At 40.7% G+C, this 12,128-nt stretch overlaps 1 protein-coding gene across 1 annotated transcript in view; it reads left to right on the top strand.

Annotated features, from left to right (window-relative positions):
* Window positions 1–18: 18 nt before the first annotated feature.
* ZFYVE26 (zinc finger FYVE-type containing 26) overlaps window positions 19–12,128 on the top strand; it is a 38,463-nt gene continuing 26,353 nt past the window's right edge. Inside the window, exons 1-14 of the mRNA XM_026038219.1 lie at window positions 19–203; window positions 1,097–1,196; window positions 1,582–1,671; window positions 1,998–2,544; window positions 3,510–3,640; window positions 4,440–4,604; window positions 5,300–5,388; window positions 5,671–5,831; window positions 6,829–7,035; window positions 7,608–8,261; window positions 8,535–8,624; window positions 9,282–9,350; window positions 10,227–10,378; window positions 11,628–11,826. Coding sequence (XP_025894004.1) covers window positions 19–203; window positions 1,097–1,196; window positions 1,582–1,671; window positions 1,998–2,544; window positions 3,510–3,640; window positions 4,440–4,604; window positions 5,300–5,388; window positions 5,671–5,831; window positions 6,829–7,035; window positions 7,608–8,261; window positions 8,535–8,624; window positions 9,282–9,350; window positions 10,227–10,378; window positions 11,628–11,826 — 2,839 coding nt within the window. The remainder of the gene's footprint in view (window positions 204–1,096; window positions 1,197–1,581; window positions 1,672–1,997; window positions 2,545–3,509; window positions 3,641–4,439; window positions 4,605–5,299; window positions 5,389–5,670; window positions 5,832–6,828; window positions 7,036–7,607; window positions 8,262–8,534; window positions 8,625–9,281; window positions 9,351–10,226; window positions 10,379–11,627; window positions 11,827–12,128) is intronic.

The raw sequence follows: 12,128 nt of genomic DNA on the forward strand, positions 1-12,128 counted from the left end.
AGGCCGCGCCGCGGCAGGATGCACCCCTTCGGCCGGGAGGAAGCGGCCTCCCTGGAGCGGCTCGCGGGCTTCTTCCGCGAGTGCGTGCGGCGCGGGCGCTGGGAGCTGGCGCGGGCCTGCGCGCCGCAGCTGCGCCGCGCGCCCGGCCGCCGCGCCGTCGAGCGCGCCCTGCTCGCGCTCCTCGCGCGGCCCCTGCCCGCCAGGTAAGCGCGGGAGCGGGGCCCTGCCCCGCTCGAGAAAGGCCTGCCGTGGTTGACATTTCAGGGAAATTGAAATCTGATGTCGCTCCCCGTCTCCAAGCGAATGATAATGAACGCTCCTCATTAATGTTTGTGTAACATTTAGTAACGCCTTTAAGAAACAGACTGTGAACAGCAGTTAAAAGGCATCCAGGGGAAGTTGTGCACATGGTTAGAAGAGTATTACAGATGACCATATGAGATGCAAGTATTTGTGATTTTCTTTAACGTTACTATATGTACTGTACAAATATGCTATATATAGGAAAACACCATGTACACATAGTGAAAGAAATATATGTATTAAACACAGACACTGCCAATTCAATACCTAATATGTTCTTTAACAGCATAGACTTTGGGTTGAGTACTGGAGCAGGTTAAAAAAAAAAAAAAGATGCAAGTTAGAAATATTCTTTAATTGGTGCAATAATTCACTTTTAATTTGGATATAGAACTCCATTTTTGGTTTTGTGAGCTAACGAGTTTGATTTTTGGGGCTGGAGCTAGAAGAGAAGAAATGGCAGTTTGGCAAGCACACAGCTTTCAGAGAAATATCAGCTCCAAGTGCCCTGTGGACTGAACTTTAGACCAGAAATAAGTTCCAATGTTTAGAAGCAAAAAAGCTATGGCAGCAGTATCGGTGCTTAGCCCATCCAAGAGCCGTTAGTTAAATAGCAGAAAATACCAGGTTAAGATATAAATAGTACTGGTGTTCTGTATTCTCTGCATCTTCTTCGACTCTTCTTTAAAGACATGGTCATCTTTATTTCAATCATATTTGAGGAAATATGAAGACCAAAATGAGCTCTGACCGTGTTCAGGGATGGGGAATGGTGCTGTATGTAATTCTTGATATGTGCTTATTACTTCCCTAGATGTGGGCAGAACTGCAGCCCTCGAAGAGCTGCGTGGCTATGGCTTCTTGTGCTGGAAAAATGGCTTGCCTGTGATCAGGTACAGAAGATAGTTGTAGCTGACTTCCAAGTCAAAAATAATCAATCTAGTTGCCCATTTAAAAATGTATGTTCTCCTACTGGTCATGTAAGACGGTTCTCGTGGTAGTCTGGGGGGTGCTTGGGATGGGTTTTGCTTTTGTTTTTAACAAACATGACAAGAGACAGTTGTCTCTATTTCCAGATGTATGGTTAGATGGAATCCCCTGGTGCAGGAGCAGGACCTAGATGTGGAATATTCTTTAACTGAGAATTAGATACCCTCAGAGAGATATTTCAGTCTGCTTTCAGTCTGATAATTAAGTAGCTAAAATCAGGTTTATGTGTTAGTATAAATTTAAGTAAAGTTTGTTTAACTTTTTCCTCATTTTCTTATGTTACCTCAGAAAACTGTTCCAGTTGCTCTTCAGAGAGAAACTGAATTTTTACTGCTCTTGGAAGAACTACAGAAAGATGTCTCTGAGGAAGTTCTAAAAGTGAGTGCTATTTTACTTCCTCTCATCAATTTTTCAGAGTGTGCAGCTTCTCCTTGTCAGCTGCCTGTACGAGTTGTGGTACTTGCTTAAGAGCACGGGGCTTGTATTTTAGTTGTTTATTACAGAACCCTTCACATTTTGTGGTATGTATGCTATTTTAGAGCGGATATTGGATGAGATAGAGCAGTATTGTCACTTCCTAGGCAATCTGATGCTTTCAAATTGATTTATCTGGCTGTCTTCAAGTTTCTCATGTTTTTCAATATATTTATTTCATGCTCTTTTACGAAGTCCGAAAGGCTTACTGCTCTATTCCTCCCTTCCAGGAGCTGTTTGAGGCATTTGAGTGCACGCAAGACACGCATCCCGCAGACAGGATGAGAAAGGATGACCATTCCCACAGCTTCAGTCTGGGAGCCGTTTCAGCTCTCCGGAAGCTTTTGCTGCGAGCTCCCCAGAAGACCCAAGCTCTGCTGGAGTTCCTCCGGGGGGAACAAGCCGCACACGGCGCCTCTCTCCAGCAGTATTCCTCTCTGCAGAATATCTTTGTTGACTTCCTTCGCGAATCCTTAAAATCCCTGCAGAGACGTCAGTGCCATTCTGAGATTTCAGGAGAACTGGATCAGAGAGAACTAGTGGATACAGTTTATGGTGCTCTTACTATGATGAATTTTGATCCGGAACATCAGCCTGATGAAATTCGGCAGCTCTTCAGGGAGCTGTCGGATGCGTGTTGGGCTGAAGGGAGCCCACTGAGGGAAGAGAAGTTACTAAGCTGCATGCTAAGGAAACGGAGCTACGGCCTCTTAAACATCTACAGCAGTGTTTTTGTAGACAGAACAAAAGAAAGATTTCTGGTGTCAAAATCAAAAGGTTTGTTTCACTTTTATCTGGTACATTGAGTTGAAGAGCTTGGTTGAAGCTGGGTGACCAGCAGTGCCCACGCTCGTGTTGGGAAAGTGGCAGAAATCCCGAAAGTGGTGAGTGTGCAAGGAAGGAAAGGCTAGAATACCTGCTCTCCTCTGCTTGCCTCTGTGCATGTAGGTGTGAGTCAGTGGGGTTTGTATCCTCTGGCTTCCAAAGGTTACGTTTGCTCCTAGGTATTGCTGAAGGGAAGTTTAGACCAGTGAAGCTCAGTGAAGCTGCTGATAGTGTTCCCTTGTGGGGGAAGAGAAATACAGATACTGAGAGCAGTTGAATTCTGACTTGGTGCAAGTCAGAGAAGTCTCTGTGCTGAGCAGACCATTGCTAGGGCCTGCAGAGCAGCAGTGTCACAGAGAAGGGACGGTTCAAGCTACGTACGGATGAAATGTGTATGATGAGAGAAGAGGAAGAAGTGCAGAGTCGTTCTTCTCTATAGGTGTGAGCTAATGGTGCATGCTGAGCAGGCCTGTGCTAATGTTTCAGCATTTTGCATTAATTCTCCACCAACCAGAAAATCTCTTGCAAACCAGAAAATTTGCAACCAGAAAATCTCTTTTGCTCATTTGTAGCTCAAAGAAAAATGGGTTTTGGATTGGGTTTGGGCTCAGCCCACATTGTTAGATATACTGGTTATCAAATAGTTCTAATGATAGGATGCTGTATTAGGAGCAGTCTATTCTATACAGTAGAGCTCAGCCTCCAGCTTACAGATGTTTTCACCTCATTTGCCCTGTTTCCTTTTCCTTCTCCATTTTTGTGACCGAATTGCTCATGAGTTTTAACTAGTAGTATATAATAGCTGCTTAGTATTTGAAAGAATGTTAAATGTTCCTCAATTTAAACTAACAGTGATTATGCTTCTTTGAAATGCACCCCTTTGTACTAAAAATTAATCTTATTCTGATGTGTTTCAGGCTCCTCTGAGCAGCTGGATACAGAGCGAGCAGTGATGGCTTTGTTCTCAGATCCCAAAGAGGCTGCTTCTTGGAAGACTGCCTATTTCTATTGCTTGAGCAGCAGCAAGCACTTTCTGGAGCAGATTCTGGTATGGCCATAAAGTCTTTAAGAGGGAATCCAGTGGTAGCTAACATCAGTCCCTGTACTCTAGATGCAAAATGCACCTGGAAGTCACCAAGGTATTCTGATTAGTGACCAAGAGACATGACTTCCAGGAACAAGGAGTTAATTCCCATTAATTTGGCTGTATGATGGACTCAAAACATTCAGTGAAATTTTGGAAAAGCTCCTCTGCGTGTAAACTGAAGATTCGATCTTGAGGATTTAGGAAGTCCTGTGTTCTATCTACAGCTTTGTCAGCTGTTTCCTGTTGATTTACCCCATGACCTTGGATTAGACACTTTGCTTTTGTGAAGCTGGTGGACTTCAGGCAGGGAAGCTTTTCAAAGGATTTGCAAGGTGAAAGTAATATTTGTAAAGAGCTTGAAGATCTGGTGAAAAACTTTCTGTACAGAATAAATTACCTGAATGTCTTTACATGGAGAAAATAAACAGAATCCTGGCAGGTAGCCACTGCTGTAAATTTTAAAATTTGACTTAGCTCCATTTTTAGGTTAAGCTACTGATAGAAGATTCTTAGAAAAAGTCCTTGATAGAGATTTTTCAGTTCAGAAAGGAACTAATGATAGTATAGTGAGGGAATGTGAGTCAGTTTTGTAGCAAATATTTGGGGTAACTAGAGGGCTTGTAGAATACGAGTTTGGGAAACTTCCAAATGCAGAATGGTACCCTTTTTGCCAAGCTAATGCCGAAGCAGCTCCTTGCTTGCATAAACTGCTAAATTCATAACTTTTAGAATGATAATTACTCTCCCCTTTGTTTTCTAGGTGACTGCATTAACCTTACTGAAAAGAGAAGACTTCTCAGGCCTGCAGAGTTTACTGAGGAGGGAATTCAACCCCCTCAGTCGCCTTTTGATATTGCTAGGATGGACTCACTGTCGGAGCTTGGAATCGGCAAAAGCATTGCTGTGGACTCTTCACAAAACTCAGGTAAGCTGCAGCGAAGGCAAGTGGCAGTGTTGAAGTGCTGTGCTTCTAGTCTGAATCTAGTTAAAGCAGTTTGCTTATATTGTTGGTTTTCTGACTCTCTTCCTTTTTTTTTTTTTTTTTTTTTTTGGCGGGGGAGGAAAACCTAATCTGAGTTCAGTGGTGGGTGAGCTAAAAAAAATCTTCTATGGGTATTCCCAGATTGAAATCAACTTTGACACAAATAACATGGTCTGAAAGATCTACTTTACTTGGAAGTCTTTCTCTTTGAATAAGTCGAAGTGAATATTTGGTCTCTTTTTTTAACAGGCAGCCATCTGTTTCCAGAAAGCATGTGGAAAAGGAAAATGGGTATCTGCTACCCAGTTCAGCATTTGATTTAGTACACTATTACTTGTAGAGTTAAACTCTGAACTACCATTAGTAAGCATTAGTTGCCCTTTTGAAAACTCAGTTTGAACAGGGATGTAGCTGTCGTCTTGTGGTCTGAAGATATGTCATGTGTTGGCTAATCAACTTGGCTCATTCAAATAGTCCTTTCTTGCTGTCTTTCTAACAAATCTGGCAGGTTTCTGCACTTAATTAGCCTGTGGTTAAAGAGCCTTAGAAATATCTCATATGTGATACAGGCTTGGTTCTGATGTGTTTGCCTAGAGATTTTTTGTAAAAGAGAATGTTTTATTTGCCGTTCTCATTAGGATCTGTGCAATGATTTGGTGTTAAAGGATTTCTGTGATGGTCTCTGGGCTCAAGTGGAAGTCCTTGAATGGTGCATACAGCAAAACAGGTAAAATAGAACTCTTTCCAAACTGTCTTGTCAAAGCTGCCTATTACTCAGTGTTACATGTGTAAATAGACAGTGTGTTCTTTCTGTGAATCAGTGCGAATTGGCTCCTAGTAACTGCATACCACAAGTTCTTGAAATTGCTTCCTGCATGTTAGTTATGCTGGGTTTTTTAGGTCTTTTTAACTGCAGTAATTCTATTGAATGAGAATTAGCATGAAAGAACTTTAAACATGACTGAGAGGCCTGAGTCTGTGCCACCTTTTTGTTTCTTGTCTGTTGCAGTATTACTATCCCAAAGAAGGTTCTTCTGCACCACCTGCATAGTCTAGATAGCCACACTGCAGTATACTCTCTTCATCACCTCACTAATCTGCTGGCACTGAACGAAGATGATGTAATTGAGCTTCTTCAAAAGATTCCTTCTAGAGACCAACAGATGCAGGGTAAATGTGTGTAGGATTGTGAGATCATGGGAATATCTGTGATCTGTCAAAGTGTTTGCTGCTCAGTGCTTCTGTCAGGAAGAATCCGTTCTTATCACTTGCTTTTGTAAATTTGGAAGATAACACACATGCGTGTGTGTGTGTATGTGTGTGTATATATATATAATTTTTTTTTAAGAAAAAGATCTTTGAAATAGCCTTTCTGGGATGGTAACAAATCTTTGTATGTGATTCATGATTTCTACCAGACTGATGTAGGGGGAAAAAAATGAGATCTTCCGTTTCTGTTGCTGAAAACTGACTTAATTTTAAAATTAAAATTATCATGCATGCTTTTCACTATCACATATTTTATAATATCCATAACTTGAAAAGTTAAGTGTGAATTTTGGATTTTAGCCAAGAGTGCACTTACCTTTCAAAGCAATAGACAAAGCCAGATGAGATTCGTGGTATCTATCAATGTAATATCTTCTTTTTGAAATGCATTATTTTCTTCCGATATAAAACCTTAGCCTTTTTTGAGATTACAGTCTGTATGGCTTATTTTTAGACTGTTTTTACATTCTTCTTTCCTCATTTCTCTTTTCCTCTTATCCTCCAATTCAGTTCTTAAAATAACCATTTTAAACTCCATTTAAGCTCTTGCACAAAGGAGGCAAAACTAGTAAACTTACACTCATAATCTGATGCATCTCTTCTAATATCTCCAACAAGTCAATACTGCACCTTAGTGTAGAGCTCCTGGTAAATTACAGCCTGTGTAGACACTGAGCAGGACTCAGCTATTTTTTTTCAGTTAATTTAGCTATTTCTTCAGTCCTAACTGTGATGTGCATCATAGTTTCCACCACTGCTGCTGTTTAGAATTCAATGATAGGGCAAGAGCAGACTTCAAACTGTGTGCTCTGTTTATCTTGTTCTTTTTTTTTCTTTTTTTTTTTTCTTCCCCTTTTTTGAGGTTTCGGTTGACTCAGAGCCTTCTTTCCCTCCGCAGTGCCAGCGGTTCCCAACGTGCTGAGCCAGCGGCGCAACGTGGCGCTGTTCCGTGCCTTCTGCGCCATGAAGTACGCGATCTACGCGCTCTGCGTGGGCTCGCGCCGGCAGTCCGGCTGCAGGGGCTGTGTGCACGGCCCTCCTGCTGATGGCCCTGAAGACACAACTGCTCCCAGAGAAGCGGCAGGAGGCTGGCCTCCCTGCTCAGGTGCAAGACCTTCCCTTTCTCCCTTTGCTGGGCTCTGCAGTGGCATTTAGTATTAGGATGATAGTACACCCTGCACACACATGATGGGTTTTATGTAGAGGGCTATGAATGCTTTGCAAACAAGTCTGTTGGCATTTGTGAGGTGCTTTTACCTTCAGTAGTTATGGATAAGCTGCCTGCTTTGTCTAAAGCACTTAAGATAATTGTATTAAAACTACAGTGCAAGAAGAAAATGGTATTAGATAGAGGAGAGTTGAAGCAAGCATGCGTTTGTTAGAGCTCATAATTTCCCAGGGCCAAAACTGATTTAATCGTTAAAATAGATGTAGTCTGAATTTATATTTTCTTGCACAATGTAATAGTTGCAACTATTGAGAGGAAGTCAGCCTGCAGACCATCTAAATGTGAAACGCTGAACGCTATAGGTACTTGATTTGTAGAGAAATGATGGACTCCAAAATGCTGGGGTAGTTAGTTCCCTATTCTGCGATTTGCTTGGGGGGCAGAGGTGTGAGGGAAGACATCCTGGAAAATATTGTAAGCATTCTTTGTTTTTATTTTTACATACGCAGATTGCTCATCAGTCTTTCCCCAACACCTTGTGAAATGTCAGCAGTTCTTAAGGAGTGTTCCTGCTCCCCTGCGCCTGGAGCTTCTGGAGAACATCTTCTCCTTGCTTTTTGTTTCGTATAGTGACCTTCACACAGAGAATCTCCAACCTGAGGACTATGCAGAGGAGGATGATCTTGACAAGAAGAGTTGTACTGTGAGTGTAGAAGGCAGTACTAGTCGACAGTCTTCCACTTCAGAAAGTCCACAGCACCAAGTAGAGGCTGACAAGAAAGTAGAGAAGCACCTGCTAGCTGCTCAGAGAGTGCACTCAGATACTGGGGCTTTTTCTGACTCAGAGTTGCGTAGTAAAAGCTATAAATGTTCTCAGCAGAGCTACCTGGATCTGAAACACTTCACCAGTGGTGTCACTGGCTTTTTAGTGGATGACGTGACCATGGATGCCTTCCTCAAGTTGCTCCTCAACCACCTGGAAGAAATTCAGAGTTCTCTCCCATGGGACTCCAGTAATGTGCTTTGTGAAGAGCTGGAGCTTGTCGAGTGCTTGAATCTTTCTGCAAGCAGAGACAGTTTTGGGAATCGTGTACTGCAGTTTTCCAAGCACCTTTCTGAAGCTCACTGGCGATACAAAGTGGTGATGAGTAACAGAAGTGCAGGTAGGGTTCATATTAGGGTGCTTTCTTGTGGCATTGATACTTTTCTATTCCAGCTCTCCAGACAGTGCTCTCAGCTAGAAACCCTGAGCATACCAGAGAGGGGCATGTTTTGGTGGATGCTGAGATCAAGCGAGTTTCCTTTGTTTGGAGGCTTGCCATCAGAGCTCTGCCTGTGCAGATGTACAGGCACTTTTCAAGCTAGACAAATATCTGTGTTTATGTCCTGTCCAGCTACTTGGTAATGTTTTTGTATTTAAATTTATCTTTTCATAGAACATCAACTTGCAGCATCCAGAAGATACTGCTCTTTAAGCAGATGCTCCAGTTTAAGGAAGAGAAATAAATCTCAAAGGTACAAGACAGGTGAGTTGAGAAAATGACTTAAGGCATCTATGAAGTGCACATCATATTGCTGAGTTCTCATTGCAGAATGCAGCTAGATTTACTGGACAGAAAATAGCAAACAAAATTTACTTCCATTAGTTAATTGGTTTGAAGCATCATAATCCAGTTCTACTTAGATTGATGTTGTTTTCCTGGAGTTTGCATCTACAACTAAAAGATAACTCATCTAAAATAAATTAAGGAAATAACTTTAATGTGTAACCTGATTTCTGAGGGAGAGCTTGCAACTGCAATACCAATTCTTCTGTTGTCTCCGCTATATTCAGTAATTATTGGTCATATTTTTATGCACATCACTGCAGTATCCAAGATATGTATTTTTTTTGAATCACTGTAACTTAAATTCTTACTCCTTTTCTACATAGTTTTTTGAAAGATAAGGCTAGTTTTGAAGTAGGTTGTTTCCAAATAGGATGCTTTAAAGTTGCTAATATTAATCACTGATAATAAGTGGTTTTTATTTCCATTTGTTATAGACTTCAGTGATGGCTCTTTTGTGAGGTACTCCTGAAGATTTCTTGCAATTACCTTCTCTACTATTTGTAGTAAACTGTGATTACCTTGTCTGGTCAAAGTATGTTTCATGTGCTGCTTTTGATTTGTTTTTCAATTTAGAGAAAGAGGGAACTTCCAGCCCGTTGTTGGAAACCACAAGTAGCGAGCTAAGCACCACCAGCACCTCAGGTATTAAGCCATATAACAAGAATTGCCTTTTTGTGGATGTGCCAGTGAAGGTATTTGCTTCATTAGTGAATTACTACTCTGTGCAAGACATAATTAGAACTCTTAGCTTCTTAGAGCCCCCATCTTTGGCAACATTTTTTTTTTCTAATTAAATAGTATATATTTCTTCTCTCTCTCTCTCAAAAAAAAAAAAGTTTTTGTTTTTTCTTGGTGTCTTTTCAGACACCAACCATCAAAAGATGATAGATTGGTAGTTGACTAATGCAAAACATTCTTAAGCTTGAAAGGGAAGAATGTGTGGAATAGTGCAATTATTTTTCAGATAGGGTCATATCAGAAAAGTTATATAAAACATGAAATATTTTTGTGAATCATATTCACATATTTTAAGTATTTAATATATAAAAATATTTATATAATTCTAATCCTATTAAACTTGTCAGCTATTTTTTTTTCCTTTGTTATTGTGCCTTAACATAATGATTCAGCTGAAACAACCTTCCACAAAGATTGTGCTGAGCAATGACTGTTATGGAAGTTTGAACTCGGTCTTCACAACTGAGATTTTGAAAGGGTGAAACAGTGAAGGTTGTACTAATGCTCGATCTGTACCGATTGCAGATGTCTTTTAAAAATAACTTGCCATTACTGACATCTGGTTCTCACTTTCATGATGACTTTACTTTTTTTTTTTTTGCTTTGTGCTTTCACATTAATTGTGGGTTTTGTCAGACTGCTGCTGGCTGGCTGTTGTTCTGGGGTACTTGGCTTAAGTGTATAATTTAAACTAGGACTCCTCACCAGTCTCCATCTTGGACTCTGAGGAATGCGTGAATCTGTTGAAATGTGCTCCAGATCCATTCTCTTGTCTTACAGAGGGAAGTACCAATAATGTGTCTGGCTGGAGTGATGCAGAAAGTAGGATGAGACCACAGCAGCAAAACTCTCTGATTCCTATGATGCTTTCCCCACCAGAATCACTCCTGGTTTCTTGTGTTTTGAGAGGAAATTTCATAGAAGCCCACCAGGTAAATGAGCTGCGTATCTTTCGTGCTGCTCTAAAATCTAATTTGATATTGGCATTTGTTGTTGTGACAGCTAATAAAGTTTATATTCTTTTTGTATTAGCAAGCATAGGGTAAAGCATCTGTTTGAAGTGAAAAAGTGACTTGAGCAGTGGAAATACATGAAAGGAGCAGAGATATGCTAAGATGATGTTGCAACAAGACTATTGTGTGTCTTTTTTGGTTTTTTTTCTCCTCAGTTGTATAAAAACTGCTTCTCTGAATCTGACTTTTCAAAGTATGGAAATATTTGATCAGAACTGACTGAGCTTAGTGAATCAATTGAGTGAAAGAGAAGGTTAAGAGCTCTTATGAAGTCTCTTGAAGAAGCAGCATCTGAGCTGCTTACAGCTGCTGAGCTGTAGTCAGTGAATCAAAATCGTGACTTTGCCCTTTTTAAGCTCAGTGGTAACATGCAAATATGTTCCCTATCCAAAGTGGTGAGTGCAGTTATTGGAGGGAGGTGTGCTGAGGCTGAATTTGAAATAGGCAAAAAAAGTTGTAATTTCCAGCTTGCATACCTGTAATTCGTTGCTCCCACATAGTTTTTCAAAGCATCAGCCCAAAAGTTGATACAGAAAGGTATGGAAAACTATCTTGAAATTCATCAGCAATTGTATTCTCTGCGAAAAGTAGTAACCTGGCTGAGTTTGAGATGATCCTATCACAGCAGTATGTATCATTTAAGCATTGCAAGCGGCCGTTGATTGCCCCACTCTTTAGTTCTGTTTGACTGCAAATGTACTGCTTCATCCTTCCCTTACTTACAGGCCCAAGAAATATCTGTATTACTTTGTTACTTTGAATTTCAGCATCTCTGATGGTAAAGACTTCTAGCTTGACTTCCATTCTGCAAGTAGTTTGATATTGGGAACTTGTACAATTGTGCTTATCTGCTCCCTTTAAGTATTTAGAAGGTATTCTTTGATGAATAAGAACTTGGTTAAAGTTTATCTTGGACAAGCAGCTTGTTGGATTTTTTTTCATTATGTGATATATTGAGATCTTGAAGCATAGTTCTGAAAGATAGACATATTAATTCAAATCTTACCTTAGCACATAATAACTGAGCTTTATAAAATAGTTGAAAATGGTCTCTAAGGCACTGTTCTTCAGGCCCTCCAAACTCCTGAGGGGAGAAATTGCCATTTCAGCTCCCTGTTTCCATGTAAGTAATTTTCAATTGAAGTAGCTATATTGTTATTCTTGAAAGGTGGCTTTGATGTTTAATCTGGATAGTTCGTCTTGCTATGGTGAGCTAGTTTTCATGGAGCGCTACCAAGAGGCGGTACGAGAGATGGCCAGAGTGGAGCACAACATTGAGAATCAAACATCAGATGGCACTGGAGGCATCAGGAGATCTGGCAGTGGCCGTTCAACACTCCAGGCTATTGGGAATGCAGCAGCAGCAGGTAAGGACTGGGTTTATTTAGTTCCCTTCATCAAAGGTGAAGTGGGAAATAGGGAAAAAAGAACTTAAATACTGCATTCAATAAGTGTGCAAATTGTTCAATGGTATAAGGGGGACTTGGAAAGATAGGGAGAATGTTGGAAGTTGCTCTTGAAGCCCTATTGGATTAATTTGATACACTATGCAGGAATCAATCCAGGGAGCAGACCACATACTGAATGACGTTCTGAAAGATATAGGTCCTACCATAAATGTGGTTTTTCTAAGATAAATATCCCATTTAATTAGTGTTGGTGTGTGTTG

This window comes from Nothoprocta perdicaria, unplaced genomic scaffold (assembly GCF_003342845.1).
Source record: "Nothoprocta perdicaria isolate Ctin4 unplaced genomic scaffold, notPer1 scaffold_204, whole genome shotgun sequence".
Classification (NCBI taxonomy): Eukaryota; Metazoa; Chordata; class Aves; order Tinamiformes; family Tinamidae; genus Nothoprocta; species Nothoprocta perdicaria.